The 16,559-nt window shown below is 40.1% G+C and overlaps 1 protein-coding gene and 1 long non-coding RNA gene across 4 annotated transcripts in view; one reads left to right on the top strand and one right to left on the bottom strand.

Moving 5' to 3' along the window:
* The window catches only part of TRMT11 (tRNA methyltransferase 11 homolog), a 28,561-nt gene extending 16,754 nt beyond the window's left edge, over window positions 1-11,807 (bottom strand). For 2 of the 3 annotated variants that reach the window (XR_003987345.1, XM_030447298.1), the window contains exons 1-7: window positions 11,689-11,807; window positions 8,531-8,596; window positions 7,679-7,752; window positions 5,603-5,684; window positions 5,426-5,518; window positions 4,263-4,397; window positions 2,479-2,635 (exon numbers count right to left, since the gene is read on the bottom strand). Coding sequence is in view for 2 of the 3 variants with exons in the window: in XM_030447298.1 (XP_030303158.1) it covers window positions 2,479-2,635; window positions 4,263-4,397; window positions 5,426-5,518; window positions 5,603-5,684; window positions 7,679-7,752; window positions 8,531-8,596; window positions 11,689-11,748 (667 nt within the window). In the remaining variant the exon portion in view is untranslated. Of the gene's footprint in view, window positions 1-2,478; window positions 2,636-4,262; window positions 4,398-5,425; window positions 5,519-5,602; window positions 5,685-7,671; window positions 7,753-8,530; window positions 8,597-11,688 lie in introns of those variants that run through there. The other variant, XM_030447299.1, reaches the window with a different exon arrangement.
* A 1,425-nt stretch (window positions 11,808-13,232) lies between these two features.
* LOC115598155 lies at window positions 13,233-16,269 on the top strand. Its single transcript, XR_003987430.1, has 3 exons — window positions 13,233-13,383; window positions 14,533-14,587; window positions 15,119-16,269. It is a non-coding gene; the product is annotated as an uncharacterized LOC115598155 (long non-coding RNA).
* The last annotated feature ends 290 nt before the right edge of the window (window positions 16,270-16,559 follow it).

Genomic DNA, 16,559 nt, shown 5'->3' on the forward strand with positions numbered 1-16,559 from the left:
CCAGTCCTATAAAAAAATTAAGAAGAAAGTACTGTGCCCATCTAAGAATGTTTTTAATCATAGGAAAAAAAAAGTTATGAAAACATGAACTTAAAGCTTTTAATAAATCTCAGCTGGTACTAGCTCATTCGTGTTCACAAAGGTACATGAATACTTAAATAATATGGTCAGCCCTTTGACCTACACTGTCAAACAGATGTATACAAATGGTTAATCAGAGAATCATTGCATCCCCTGATGACTATATGCAAAATGAAGGTAGCACAGAACTTCATGCCTTTCTACAGTACATTGCTTCCCCTATCTCTTCCACACAGGTGAGCATCTGGTCATACCACTACCCTCCAAGATGTCAAGGAAAAAATTTGTAATTATGCAGTACCAGACATTGGCAAAGGGAAACTAGGGGCAAACATCTTCCAAAGATACAAACAATAAGCTTACTGAGATAACCACAACAGACTGTCTAGGAGGAAGTACAAAGTATTCAGGTTGCTTCCAGAAATCTCTAAGCTTCCTTCTGCCCAGTACTGAGGAAGGAATAACTAACTAAACAGTTCATGGAAGTTACGTTTTACAACTGAAAAACAATCCTGACCATTCCAGTTTTGCTGTACATAAAAGGAGAATCAAGTCTCCTAGAGCAGCTAGGTCAAAAGCACTTCTCATTCAGAGGACAAATTACAGTCATCCACTCTTAAACTAATGTGACAGACCTGTGATTTGGGTCATCCAGCAAAAACATGTTATTTCTAACAAGCAAGCACCAGTTTGCTTGATTCTAATTTGTTACTATTTACCTTTTCAACATAAAAACCAGGATGAAGCCACACCAGGTATTAAAGTTGCACCAATAAACAAATCTGAACTGCAGTTTTTTCAAAGTACTCCTCAAATGCTTAGAAAACGTTCTTTCCAAACCCATCAGCTCAAACCCATTGCATCACTCAACTCTGAGCTACCTCCCAAAATTCCAGTGGCAGGGAGTCTTGAAAACCCTCTAAAGGACATGGAGAGACTACTGAAATTCCTGGTGTTTACTCACCAGAAGTAGGTGCAAAAGTCACTGTTTAGCTGTTTGGTCGTAAGTACACTTTACTGAAAAATGGTGAGCAGAATATTGTGTCCCTTGTACATTTAATCTTATGCCTGTGTATTACAGCCTTCTAGTACAACAGAACCACCAAAATTGCAATTCAAATCATTAGGCAATTTGGTGAAAACTTCATGTAAGCTACACTTTTGGTATGAAACATGACTTAACAATTATCTTGAATTTCTACAGCTTCACCACTTCCATATGATTTTTCTTCCTGTAACTTTACTTTTCCTCTTCAATTTTCACTCCGAAGAGAATGAGTGCTCTCAGAGAATTTTTTATGATTTAAGTTAAGTAGATTTTTGTACAAAGACACAAAACCATAGACACTGAAATGAAACAAACTGCTTAGAGATGAAGTAGCAGAATTTCCTCAACCTCTCTACTATCCATCTGCAAGCAACAGAAGGACAAGGAGGAAATTCTGTAAGGCATTATTATGCACACAAAAAATCTGGTCATATATGAAAAAAAATGATACCAAAATGTACTGTTCACTGAAGCCTTGTGTTTTTATATCCCTGGTTTTCTGTGGTACAGAGAAGTCACATGCCAATAAGAATTTGTCCTATCAGTGACTGTGAGATCACTCTCCTTTATCTCTTTCCAGATTCTCTGCAGTGATTTCTGCAGTGAATTCTGTTCATCCTGCCATTAAGGTAAGCATTTATAATTGTGTCTCACGTGCTCTTGTTGAACAAAGTTCAGAAAAAGCAGACAAAAATACCTGACACAAACTGTGTTCTATTTCACCCACAAAACAGCTACAAACCCTGAGGTAAAAAGTACTTCAGTGCCCCAGACCCTAATGCGTGGACTAAAAGCTCCCCCTCCTGGCTTAACTCAGAAAGTTTCGGCTGGAAGCAAACAGACCGTGTGAACAGTATTACCCTGAAGACAAGACATGATGAGACAAGGAACAAGTCAAGGAACTGATCACCACTGAATGCTATGCTCTAACTATTGCTGGCTTGTTGTATCCTCTCCGAAGTGCCCTCAACACGACTCTAAATCGCCTCTTCAAAAAAAATGCTGTTTCTTGTAACATTGTGAATGTGCCTGCAGGGAGCTATGGGGCCAAATTTCAGTTCTTAGTTACTTTGCATCTTCAGCAGTGCATGACATGCAGGAGCTGGTGTTTAAGCCATGTTACATAAAATAGTCCATTGAAGACAGACTTGCCAGAGGTTTCAATCTTGTGAAGTTACATCCCCCATATCCCTCCCAGGTTAACAAAACATTCATTTTTATATTCACTATTTTGCTTTTGGTAACATTTCGACCTCAATCAAGCCCCAGAAGCCACCATGCCAGGTTAAAGTGTGTTACAAGAGTAACACAATCTCCCAGGGTTTCCCACCAGTAGAAAAATAAAATACCTGTTCCAACAAACGGATCATACACAACATCATTGGGTTTTACTCTCCCATGGTTTGCCATAATGAAAGAAAGGCAAGCATCCATGCTAGTATTTCCAATAAAGTGTCTCTTCTTTACACTGTAGGACTCAATAAGTTCTCTTTGGCCATCTGCAATCTGTTGAAACATTTGAAATCACTGCCAGGTCTTAAGTACAAGATACAAGCAGACAAGCTAGCACTTGCTTAAGTGATACCAACCAACAAACAGACAACTCTTAATTTCATAATATATCACTTTGCTTGCTGCCATCTAAAAATAAGACAGACTTCTTTCCAAGCAAGAGATATTTTGGTTCAACACCTACATATAAATTCTTCAAGACAGAGGTCAAAAATATACAAACAATTAGAGAGAAAATTCTTCTGAAGAAATAACAGAGCAACTTTGCTATTGTTCTAGGTATCAGAAAAGCAATTCCTGGCAATTCAGAGTTAAAAGAACTTCAAAATTACAAGGAATGGTGATGTATGGTAACACATGCGTGCACAGACACACACACACGCTTAAGGTCACACAGAATTTCCATCTTCACTGGATTTTCTGTCATGCTCAAAATCTAAATTTAGGATAGCGTTGACAGACCAGAAGTTATTGGAAAAACAAAGACCAAATGTTAACAATTTTACATCAGACTTCCAAAATATGCTGAGGAGAACCAAAGGAGTCTGGAAGAAAACACATCCAAAAGCTCTTCCAACACTATCCCCCAGCTCTGGTCAACATCATTCTTCCTGGGTAAACAAAATACGAGTATATTTTTTTCAGGTTATTTTTGTTCAGGTTGGTTCACTGGTTTTTAAACACTTCAGAAATCCAGCAGAGATGGGACACCAGCTGCAATGTTTTGCAGAACTGCCACAGCCCAGCATGCTTTCACATTATTCAGAGACATAAGGAATATTCACAGGTGCTAACAGATCACCAGGATCTCTAACCTCCCTGTGCACAACCCCTGACCAGAGCTGTACAAGCTCAGCAGTGGTTCTCTCTCCTTCCAGCTGGCCCTGAGCCAGGACATTGCATACACATACTCACATCAGTAGCTGGTGCAATTCGGGAAGATACCCTTTGGGGAGCTAGTTTTTCCTCACAATAAATAAAAGACCAGAACAGATTTTCTCTGGGTATCCTAACAATGCATCAGGTTTGGAGTGTATACACTCAAGAGGCAAGAACTGTTGCAGCAAAGACCTTGGATGATAAACTTCAGACAATTTTTAAACACAGGTCCTACTGGACAGCACTGACTGCACTGTCAGTGTTCCCCTGGTCAGGGATCCACCTGTGGGCTGGAACCACTGACGTACAAATTAGGCCTGAGCTTTTCAGATCAGTCTGCACCTTTCTGTGGAGCTGCCCATCAGGACCACTTGAAGCATTTAGAGAATGCTCCAGTGGGGCAGATGCAATTCTGCTGGTGCTTGGACCACAACAGTAGAAAAGACCACCATAGCTCTGCAGTCTCACTGTTGTGTTGAGATCCCCCACTGGAGGACAAGGCAGGTGTGTTCCCAGACACAGCATCAATTTTTCCACCTCTAAATTGCTCAATTAATCTGCTTTTTCCTAGTCCCAATAAGGACTTCTAAGTCTTTCATCAGTGCATTATGCAGTGACAGATTCATCCATAATTACATTCTCTGTGCACATTAAAACTCAAGACAATTTTTTACATTTAAACTGAAAAACACTTTCCTGAAAATACAAGCTTGTAAGAACTGAAGGAAGCACACTCACGCACCCATCTACCAAAATATAGATGAAAGGGCTCTTCTGGGACATTATTAGGATCCATTCCATAATCTTCCAAAATCCAGAAGATGTGTTCTGGATTCTTTAAATTTACTTTTCCTCTGAATGGCAGAAATTCAAGAGCCTATACAATAAAGAAAAGCAAAGTCAAAAACAGGAGGGTCAAATTTTTGAAATATGCACCCCCCAAAATAAAAAGGAAAATACAAACAAACAAAAAAACAAACTACAAATCATTGCTAGAAGTACATTCTGAATTTTCTCTGCGTTTTTGAAATGCCTTTCTTGTGAATAAAAATAGGTCAAATTATAAAGGATTAGAAATCAGGAACCACCACATTTTTTATTAACTGAGCAAAATCCAACTCCAGAGGAATTAACTGTGCATATTAATTATGCAATTTTCAAGTTATAAAAGCACTGATGCCGAACAACAGGATTTAAAATGTCAGTGATGTACAGCCACACCTATTTACATACTTAGCATTACTTCACACACATAAAACCTGAATAAGCAGGAAAGGGTAGCAGCTATCAATACAGACTATTTCAGTCTCTGATAATGAAGTAAATAGCATAAACAGCTGCTAAAATAGAATGTGGAAGAGCAAAATTTAACAGCAATTTAGAAAAACTTCCTGAATAAAATACTGATACAGATAGAAGGAGAGCACAAGTGCAAACAAGAGCATACAGACAGACCAGGAAGACAGCACACAATCCACAGCTTGCAACTAAAGTCACTGGACTGGCTTGTTCCACATTCTGCAACGATAAATTTCTAATATGCAGATAAAGCAACAGATTTTCTAAAAATGAAGCACCAAACTCTAGCCCTTTGATTCTTACAGTTTATTAACTTTGATTCTTACAGATTATTAACCTTCAGGCTGAAATTAGTAGGAATTTTGGCTTTGTATATGCCTTTCATGGTCTCTTTAGAAAAAAAATACAAAGTCATTAATTCTAAGGAAAATATGAACTCAGACACAAAGATCTCATTTAGAGCTGATGGTGCAAAAGCTGATAAATGCTTTAAGATCTTCAGGAAACCTGAACTTTAATACACTCTTGACAACACCAATAGCATTGAGTAAGAATAATATGAATAGATAAAAATACATCTCAGAGTTTTCTTGAACATCTACTTACATCAATCTTTTTTATTTTCTGTGCTTGGGTCAGTGTTTTATTAAATGTATGAATATGTATTTTGTAAGTAGAGTCTGGCTGTAGATATGGAACCTGCAAAAAAGGCAAAGGCACTTTTCTTAGTATAGCTGCAGTGCGATTAAAAAACCATATTAACCAGATTCTGTAGTTGCATACCATCTTGTCCATTGGATAGCTCTTCAAAGACGCATAGAGCTTCTCTGCAGACATTCCATGACCCCACAGTTCAAATACAGATCTGAAATTAAAAAGTTTTGCATAGTGTAGTCATAAAGGGGGCAAAAATGCCTTGCAGACATTTCATAGAATCACAGAATGTTGGGGGTTGGAAGGGACCTCTAGAGATCATCTAGTCCAACTCACTTATTCCTTCTTGGACAATGCATTTAGGCTTTATGAAGTGTGTTAATTAGCCTTATTAATTAAGCACATGCTTAAGTTTTGTTCTTAACAGAAGGCACATATTTTTAAACCTAAATTAGTATTTCAATGAAGTTTTTTGTATGGTAACATATAATAAAAGGCACATTTCAGTCTTGGTACCCTTGGATATCACCAGACCTTTTTCTGGTGCAAAATGACACCAGGGAATGAGACCAAATTTATTTGTACTCATCAATTTGATGGGGTAAGAAAAGGCTGAAAAAGGTCAAGAACAGACTTTCACAAATTATGAAACTGTAACATCCTACATATAGTTACATCATCAGAGCTTCTATACCATTTTAAGATGAGGTTATGATGTCTGATGTTTTCAGATGTTTAAATCTATGCTGTCCTATGCCTTTTCTGTTGTTGTTTTGTTTCCATAGTGCTGGCTTTAAGAAAAGCATTGCTTTAGAAGATGAGATAATAGACAGAACTGTAATGGAGGCACAACACCACACCACAGACCTTTCCCCCCCCATTCAAATATCCCAAGGAAGTGGACTTTCTGCATCAAAGAAAATAGTCTTTTTGGTACAGGAATTCTAGTGTCACTGCACATATTGTTAGAAACTCTTACGTACACCTGCCACACATCATAAATACAGCCTTTAAGGACTGGTAGTGTCATCTGATATCTTTTCAGAGATGACTTCTGGAAGAAAATCTTCAAGGTGTTTACAGGTTTAGCTCACTCGATCAAAAATAAAGAGAGAAGAACTACACTTCACTAAGTGACAATAGCAGATAACAAGACCCCGTGGCAAGGCATTTTGTTAAAAGTATTCTTTTCCTTCTTTATATTTCTAGCCTGCATTTACCTTGTAAAAAAATACATTTTTCACAGTGTCTATTTTTTTCCTAAAGTATCTACGTACTGTGAGAATTTAAACTATATTTCTACATGGAGCAATGGGAATACTGACAGCATGACAACATGTTAAGATTTTATTTAGATATATTTATGTTTCAGAGCTTGTATTTAATAATATTTCTTATTATTAAATAAGTAAGCATGGCATATGTGAACATTTGCAAGCTGCTTAGTCACGTTTTACTTCCTTAGTTGCCACAGCTGCTTTTTGAAGGGCAGTAAATATTTTCCCAAATTGAAGCATACTATTATAAGGCGAAGTTTGTAAAAAAGGGGTTTCTTTATGCAAGAGTATACAGCCCAAGCCATTGTAAGTAAAATGACCACCTGACACAGGTAGCACTCAACAGGGACCATGCAGAGGTGCCCAAACTAACCCTGAACTGCAAATGGTCAGAGAACCAAACCACTGCTATACTGCTTCTCATCCTGAACCACACCTCCAAGGTATCTCTCAAGCCTCCTTATAGAGATACATCTAAAAAGGACCAAAGGCCACTGGAACAACCACTTTGCCATATTCTTGTGCTCTTGAGTTTTCTACAACTGCTACAAAGCAATCACCAGCTTTGCCTTCCAAATTTGATTTTCAGTTTTTATGCATCATGGTTTTTAACTTTTAATTCCATACATGTTTTCAGACAAGCCACTAAGTAGGCATTATTCAAAGCAACTAAAACAGCAGTGACCCTACAAGACAAATATTGGGTCTGGAGCAAATAACACAGTTTCATGACCCTGCATTGATCATATGCTGAGTAAAGAGGTCCAGCATACTCAATAATCAGTCCTAGAGGCTCCAGTAAACCCTCCTCAATTCTAGAGGTAACCAGAGACTGTTTCAACACTTCATACAAAAACACTATTTGCCATAACAGCAGAAAAATTTTCCACCACCTGCATTATAATTTACAAGATTTTTCACCTCTTACTTTGCACATACTGTCCGTTTCATTAATCCCCTTGCCATGTCTTCTGAAGGAATATTGAGAATCCAAAATGGAGACTGAAATAAAGCAAAGGTAAGTGATACAAATACCTGGCTGAAAAATGTCACGTGAATTATCAAAAGATAATATCTGGTTCTATAAAAACAGAACCTGCATGCTGGAGATTAAAAAAAGCGTAAGTCTGTTAACTGTACAGAGAACACATAATTTGAGGAAAAACTGTGTACTCTGCTTAAATGTCTGAGAAATTTTATTAGGTATTTCCTTCTTCCACCAGCTTTGACTTAGCAAAATATCAGTATTTGCTTATGATTCTCTGAAGATTATGATCCTCTGAAGACTCAAAACTCCTCATTACATACAAGTAACATTCCCTGATTAAATACTGAGAGCAGAATCATAGAGCTCCTGAGCTTCACCCTTCAATGCACTGATTGTCTCACTGATTTAGAGGCAAACACAAAATTCAAACTGATGCTCAACGCTGGACAGACTGCCAGCAGATGGCACTGTCTTTTCACACTGTTAAATGAAAATACCCTGAGGTGCATTTTCTGCATCTTTTACTCAGTTCTGAGTCTTTAATGAAATTGCTCAGTTTATGAAGACTCCGTGTATTCTTAAGAAACTTCAGAATACGATCAGCTACCCATATTTAATAAAAATATTATAAAGAACATAATTCCATAAAATGTACTCAAATAAAGTATTTGCTCCTTACTTACATTTACATGGATTTCCTGCTCACGATCAGCTACCCATATTTAATAAAAATATTATAAAGAACATAATTCCATAAAATGTACTCAAATAAAGTATTTGCTCCTTACTTACATTTACATGGATTTCCTGCTCACCACTGAACTGTCCACCACAAAGTGAAAGCAAAGAAGTTATTTCCTAAAATGAAAATACACAGGTCAGGATTTAGCAGCATTAACTAATATTTTTTCGTTTGTTTGTTGCAGATTTTTGTAAAGCGATAATTTAAGAGATAAAACAGTAGATCATAAATTCCATCACAGACTGTCACCTCCAAGGGGATTATAAAAAAAATCTTACAGAAAGCAACAGAAGAATGACATTTACTACTGACTTACTATTCAGCTTGTAAACAAAAGAACTTGATCAGAGTTCAGCTGTAAAAGAACAAGCTCCAAATATTTAATGAAATGTTGTACGGTAAGATAAAGCTCGGCAAATTTCAGTAATCAAATCCCACTGCTTTGCACTTTTCTATTCTTCTTTCACTGAAATCTGTACTGTTCAATCCTGTGCTCTTGCAGTGATAATACTCTTAAAATATTATTCTACCTCTTCTTGAGATATTTTTCTGACTAATTCACATAAGCACAATGCCTCATGAGTAACACTGTAACCCTGGGCCAGGCCCAGCACACAGCATCAGTCCCTTGTCTGTTACAACTTTGGTCCACTGGTACCTCAACAGTTTTATCAGCAGGTATCCTTCCCAGAGTAAACTAAATCAGAGGCTGCAAAACGAACACAGAAAACAGCAAATCTCAAAAAAAACAAAACAAACAAACAAACAAAAAAACAAAAAACAAAACAAAACAAAAACCTAAACAAGGCAGCAAGTAACAAAAAACCCCAGACACTTCCTGAAAAGGCTTTTGAATTGAAATGGGAGTTAAGCCTTGGGGATGCTTCTCATCCAGCCCTTTTGAAATGGTGTCATTCCCTAGAAATGACACACTGCAGCCTCTTAACATTACTGGCAAAAGAACACAGAAGCATATTTATATTAGTTCAGATCTGAGTGGGTAAATAAAAAGATTATCACAAAGCATCCCAAAGAATGGAGGAAAAATAAATCCCTAGATAACACTAGCACACAGCTTTAGTGGGATATTACCCCGTTCATTCCCATCTTTCTATGTGCATGGAAAGGACATAAGAAACACTGGAAAAAAAACAGCAAACTCTTCTGAGAAGAAGAGCAGAAGCTTATGCATAACTATTTCCCAGGATGTTCCTGGAATAACAAGAGCACCTGAGGTTTTACACTTGAATCAGCAGCATCTCCACTGAGATTATCTACATATAGTAACACTATCTACAGGAAAATTACAAGAATGAGAAGCAGAAAGAGGGCCTGTGAGGAAAGGCTTGAAGGGAAACACAGTCGTGATGTCTATACATGCTAAAAGCTGCTGTGACAAAGGAAGGTAATTATCTGGTTTTGACATTTACTGTGGAGGAGACTTGAGTACTGGGTTTAGATCACAGCAGCACTCTGGATGAGAGGTTGGGAAGATCCTTCAAAGAGTAAGAACAGTGAAGCACTTGAACAATCTGCCTGAAAATACTGAAAGGAAAACGTCTGACATGCATCTATCTGTCCATCAGAGATACCCTGTGCTGGAAAACAGGATGTGTGAATGCCACCCCTCAGTACCTGACCTAACAGGAGAGAGATCCCTGACTATGAAACAGTGAATCTTACCAACTACAAACTATGAAACACAGAGCTTTATTCTATAGACACTTAATAACAAACATGGGCTTCAACAAACACCACCAGAAGATAAGCAGTCCTCTAGTATCCTATATGCAGGTGTGACACAGATGGAGATTAGGCAGCTGATCTGGATGAAAACTCTGTCGTTGCTTGTTTTGTTAAATTTTCAGACAAATCAAGTCCCTAAAACAGCTCATCACAAAGCCAAACATGGCTGAGCAGCCACCAGAGCACAAGAAAAGGGAAATAGAACTGATTTCTTCAGCAGCTCTATTAACGAAGTGCAACCACAACATTGCTGAAAAAAAAAAACCTATTTTACATATATATATATACCTTGCCTAAAGAAAAACTGGGTTGACCTGAAATAAATTTATGTGCCAATCCCACGAAGCAGACAATAAAAAGCAATGCACAGAAGAAAGCCTCAACGAAAACAAGGAAAATAAAGTACACAAAGTACACAATACCAATTTATTTTAATATTTATGTGTAATGGTGACCTACCAAATCTAACAAAATCACTCATCATTTCAGCAGTATTTTAAACAACAGCAAATTCTGCCACGAGTTAGAATTAACATGCCAGTGACAGGCAGAGGACAGCTGTGGAGGCAGAACTGGCTGGATCCCACACCTGACCTGCTGCCATCCAAAAGCAGAAGTGAATCAGCTCTCTCCAATCCCACACCGGCCAGGGTGTCACGAAACCTTCTGGCCACGTCGAAATAAACACTCAGCACGAAAAGCCACAAGCAGTTCTCTTTCTGTGCCACTACTGCAACACAGAGGAGGGAAGCTGATGAGCAGACACCAGTGGAGGTCCTCTGCTTGATCCTGACATGCATGCAGTCCCTGGGACTTCAGACAAGCCCCATCCTCACTGCTTCCAAGGTCTTCCTTCAGAAAATAAAGATCTCTGCACCCTTCTGCCTCATGCAGACACCTGGGTCAAGGGAGGATCTCGCCTGTTCCCTGGGTAGCACCCACCATTCAGGTACCCACCCCACACTGTCGGAAGCACCCACAGAGTGGTTTAAACAATTATAAAGTCACCATAACAGTACCTTAAGGTTCTGCGTCTTTAAGGAAACATTTTCATAAGCCCATTCTTTAACCCTCCCAGTTTCCATTTTCTTTTCTGGAGCCCCAGGTACTTTGCTAGCAACACCTGGCTTCAAAGGCTCTTGAGAGTGCCAGGTCCTGCCCTAGGGCCACCGCGAAGAGGTTCTGCTTCGTGGAGCCGCAGGGCAGGCGGAGGACACCACTCCCGCTGCTCGCCTGAGGGCAAGGGGCAGCCCTTCGCCATGGGCTCGCCCCACACAGGGCGCGGAGAGCGGACAGGGAAGCGCGCCGCAGTAGCCGCTGGCTCTCCCCGAGCCCCGCAGCAGGCGAGGCCCTGCCAGAGCCAGGCTGCTTCCCGAGGCTGCAACCGAGGGCAGCCCGAAGCCCCGCCATCAGCGAAGTCAACCCCGCCACATCCCCATCCCCGGCCCCGCGGGTCCCTCACCGGCAGGCGGAACTCGAGGTGCTCCTGCGCCAGCAGCAGCAGGTACGGCCGCAGCGCCATGTCCTGCCATACCCCGCCTCCCTCAGCCGCATGCGCCGCCGGGCGGGCCCAGCAACCAGGCGGGAGCTGGAGCAGCGGGAGGAGTCGGCCCGACCCGGTAGGGTGGCCGCGGTACCGCCCCGACCGCTGGCGCCGGTGGGGGTGGTTTGGATCTCGGGTGTTGATCCTCGTAACTTTGGGTACGAGGGTGGGCAGCAGCTCCGCTGGCTGACGGGACACGGATCAGCGGCTTCCAGCGGGGTGAATTATTCAGTGTTGATTTAATCTTCTCCCGCTTTTCTTTTTTTTATTTTTCTTTTTTTTTTTTAATTTTTTTTCTTGTTTGTTTCTTTTTTGGTTTATATTTTGTGGATGCTTTATAGTGCACGCCATGTGCATTACACAGCAGTAACTGCATATAATATATAAGTAAGTAAATACGTAAATATAAATATATATATAAATCGGTGTGTCCTGGTGGATACATGCCCAGCAGTGCTGTACTGGTAGGGGTACACGACTGGGACGTTGAGGCGGGGGCACTGGGCTGGTTTGAGCCGTACCTTGGTGCAGCCTCTCCTTCCCCCTCCACACCGATAACTTTCCCTCACCAGCTTCGGCGGAGCAGATCGGTAATTAACATTAACAATTAACAGACACCAAAGGAGTCGTGTTTGGTTTCCCATAGGAAGGAAGGAGGTCAGCGCCGGCAGGACGAGTGTAGGAGCAGACAGAGGTAGGAAAGATGTTCCTAGGAAAGGGGCAGAGATGTGACTATCCTCCAGGGTGGGAGGGGAGGGAGACAGGAGGGTTTTTGTTGTTTTTTTTTTATTGCAGCTTATATTTTATTTTACTTTAATATCTCGACTTGATACCTATAATCCAGTACTCGCTGATCTCCCTGTTCTGTTGAGCTGAAAGGTTCATCCAGATTTCGCTATGCCTTTTATTAAGATGAGGGTAGCTCAGCACTGAACTCATGTTCTGTATTTTCTGTGCTGATTTTTTTGACACCTTCACTACATAAGATTTTGCACATGACCTCTGTGCCGAATTCTTTATGTATCCCCATAAACTCATCCTGCAGCTTCTCCAATTATTTCTTCCTCCAGTACTCAAAACTGATGCTTGCTATGAAGATTTAGCTCTTGTTGTCAGAACAATCTAAATGTGAACTAGCATCCAAACAGGAACCTGAAAGAGAAGGAAGAGAGGTAGGTGTGGATCGGCCTTGTTCATGCCAGCAGTTCAGTGCTGAGACCCAGTAATAAGCACATTCCTGAACTGCTGACAAATCCTATGAGTCTGATATTGCTTACAAATTATCAGTTGCTGGAAGAATTTTAATGGAATACGACTGCTTTTATTTTCTCCAATCTGTTCCATTATCTGGGATAACTAGCTTCCATTTTAGAAACTTCTTAGGAAGGGTTATTAAGCTTAATCTCTGTGAGAGTGGCTTTCTTTTACTTTATGTGTGTTCCTTTATTTGCAGAGCGTTGCTGTCTGTTCTCAGAAGGTGGATACTAAGTTTTACAGTGGTACTGTTTTCAACAGAAGAATTTAACTAAAGCCCTCTTCTTTCCTACTTTTGACTTGAGGATCCATGCAAAATTGCTGGCAGTCTCTATGTGCTGCATTACACAGTTTGGAATGGTATGTATATTAACAAGAGCATCGATACATGAAAATAAAGTGCTTTTCAGATGCTGTGTCTGTAAACTGAAACATGCATTTCTGTACTACCACTGAAGACAATCAAGCAGTCAAGTGTGGATCTGGGGTGTCATCTCACATCAACAGCATTAAATACCTATTTGAGAGAGGGAAAACAAGGACAACTATCCTTTTTTAGCCTTCAGGGGAATTTTAAGTACACAGAATGTAATTACTCAAATTGAAATTTATCCAAGAAGCTAGAATTAACCACCCCTTCTCTCACAAAAAATATAACAACAGGATCATATGACTATCATGAGTTTCAATTTAAAAGTGCAAGACTGTGAATGAAAAGCCATTATTTAATGTGTGCTGCTCTTTATCTTTCTCAGTTCTCTTTCAGAGCCATTGTGTTGCCATCTTTGCTTACCCTGTGCACTCTTCCAGGCTCAAATGCAACACAGTTTTTTTTTGACTGTGGCTTGAAGGTTCTGCTGGGGCATTCAGGGAGCTTTGCTACTGCTCATGGGGTTCACATGCAGCAGTAGCAACATCTGTGTATGGGCAAATACTTGTGAAACCTTACCTGAAAAACAACCAAGCTTTTAAAATATGGAAATGCCTTATCTATATTTCAGTTATTAATTAGTTTAGAATTTGCATTCCTGTCCATTACATCATAGGAAAGCCAGCATTAATCCTCTTTTTTTAATCTCCAGAGGTATGTAAGAAAGGTGTCGGCTCTCCTCATTTGTATATGGAACCTCGAGATTGTGTATGTCAACAGGTGAAAGGTTCAATCCAGCAAAGACAGGATTATAACACAGTTGGATCTTTATATGTATACAAAAGTCTGCCTCTGAGTCATCAAAACAATTACATACTGCATGCATAGTCCATCATCTAAGTACACACAATTTCTTTTAGGCAGCAGGCTGCCTGCATACCTAGAGGGGCTGGGCAATTTCACTTCTGAAGTGCAAGCTCCTTTGCCTGCAGCCTGTCTGGAGGTTTTAGTAGGCAGACATGGCTGTGCAGCACAGCCTTTTAAGGGAGAACTATCTCATCTGGTTTCATCTTGTTTGCTAAATAGGGCACTGCAGACGGTGCCACACTCACTAACTGGATTTCTGCTTCTCCTTTCAGTGCCTGATGAAGAAAACCCTTGTGCTTCCACTGCACATCAGTGTTTTGGGACCAGGTAATTCTGTGCATAATAACTACCACAGTGTGTGTGCAATTCACAGCATGGCTTTGTCCACCTTTAATCACTGCGCAGGCAGGAGCAAGGCTGCCCACCCCTGTCTGTGGGTTGGCAGCTGCCTCTTGAGGAATGGCTTGCTCTATGTCCTGTCAGTAAGCCTATGCTGAGCAGGTCAGCCAGCACCTCATCAGAGTGTCTGAGAACTCTGCGCGGCTGCTGGCTGTTGAGAATAAAGTTCTTTAAAAGGCATCATTGCATGAAGAGTAAGTACTGCACCGGGGTGTACATGCGGTAACTGTGGGGTGGTGATGTGCGGTGTAGCCTTCCTTGTAAGCATAACTTACAGCCCTATGTATGTTACAAATCGATTTTTGAATTATCTGAATCAGTTTTAATTTCCTCATTGCTGTAGAATTATGAGTAGTCTTCAAACAGTCTTCACATACTTAGTTACTTTTTCCCTTGCCTTTCGCTAGTGAAAAACTCTTCCAAAAATTATCAGGCTGATTTGTTGTTTTTCCTTCACAGCTGACAGTGCACCCAGGAACAACAGTTACGACCAGTCACTGAGTTGCTTCTTGCATGAGTGCCATAAAACGCTTTCCAGAAATGGAAGAAGATAAGAAGCAGAGTGCTAAAGCTACCGGTGTGGTGGGTGACTTGAGGAAAAGTTGGCAGACCTGGGCAGAGGATCACATCGAGTATCAGAAAAAGAACCCGTTCAGCAATGACAACAGGCTTGCATCTAAGCCCCTGCATACTCACAGAGGAGATCCTACCTATGGCAGGCCCCTGGAAGGGTCTCGGACAGAGCAGAGAGGGAAAGATGCTCACTCACACGTGGAAAAGGAAGTAGAAGAGCTGTGCTCGATCATTAAAAGCACTGGACAGGTGGGAAAGGATGGACACGTGAGCGTCACTTTTGGGCAGCTATTTGAAACATACGTGACTATTTCTAATAAAGTGGTGGGAATCTTGTTAAGAGCCAGAAAACATGGTCTGGTTCATTTTGAAGGTGAAATGCTTTGGCAAGGAAAAGATGATGGCGTGATCATCACTTTACTACAGTAAGGCTTTTCCATCTGATGAGTTCTGTTGCAAAGTTAATTTGGAAAAATCTATCTGGATACTATCTTGAAAGAGAAATTACAGAATTTCAATTCAGTATTTACTGGGACATGAGCAGGAGAGAAAACAGGTGAGAAAGATGAAAAAATATTTTTGGAAAAATGGTAGAGGCTTGGACAAAAATCACAAATAATCAACTAATCCATCACGCTGCCACTGGATTTTCTTTCATTATTATCATCCACTAACAAGTACACCTCAGCTCTTCAAATTACTCCACTGGCTTACTGCTTTACATTACTTCAAGTATAAACTAACTGGTTTGCTACCATACAACGTTGATTCTTGCAGGTTGTCAACTACTCGCTGTGTGGGATTTGGATTTGTAAATCATGGAACTGAAAACTTTTATGGGAATTCATATACGTCTTCAGAAAATGAGCCTGGCATACAGCAAAAGGTTAGGTTAATTTCACATGGTAAAACTGAATAAATTGATATTATTTTTGTGAAGTATGTAGAAATTCCCAAATTGCAAATTTTCATTCAATATGTATTTCCATCAAAATAAGCCTTTGGACTGAGCAAATAAAAATATAGATTTAATTATCCCTCTGCTCCTTTTCTTATGAAAAGGCAATGAAAATGGGAAAAAGGGAAGAAAGTAATGTGCTGAATTGAGTGTATCTGTGGGACAAGGGAGACAGATGCAGGTAGAGCATGGACAGGGAAACAAAAGGTGGGTTTTAATCACCACATAGTTTTACCATGTTGGAAACTGCTGCATCAGGCAGTGCTGCTGTGTGTTCTCTTTAGTTTTCACAGTCCTTCTTCCTAAACCAATATATTTTTTTGTAGCTTAAAACAAGATTTATAATTTGTGATCTTAATACATTTCAAA

This window comes from Calypte anna, chromosome 3, assembly GCF_003957555.1.
Source record: "Calypte anna isolate BGI_N300 chromosome 3, bCalAnn1_v1.p, whole genome shotgun sequence".
Taxonomy (NCBI): domain Eukaryota; kingdom Metazoa; phylum Chordata; class Aves; order Apodiformes; family Trochilidae; genus Calypte; species Calypte anna.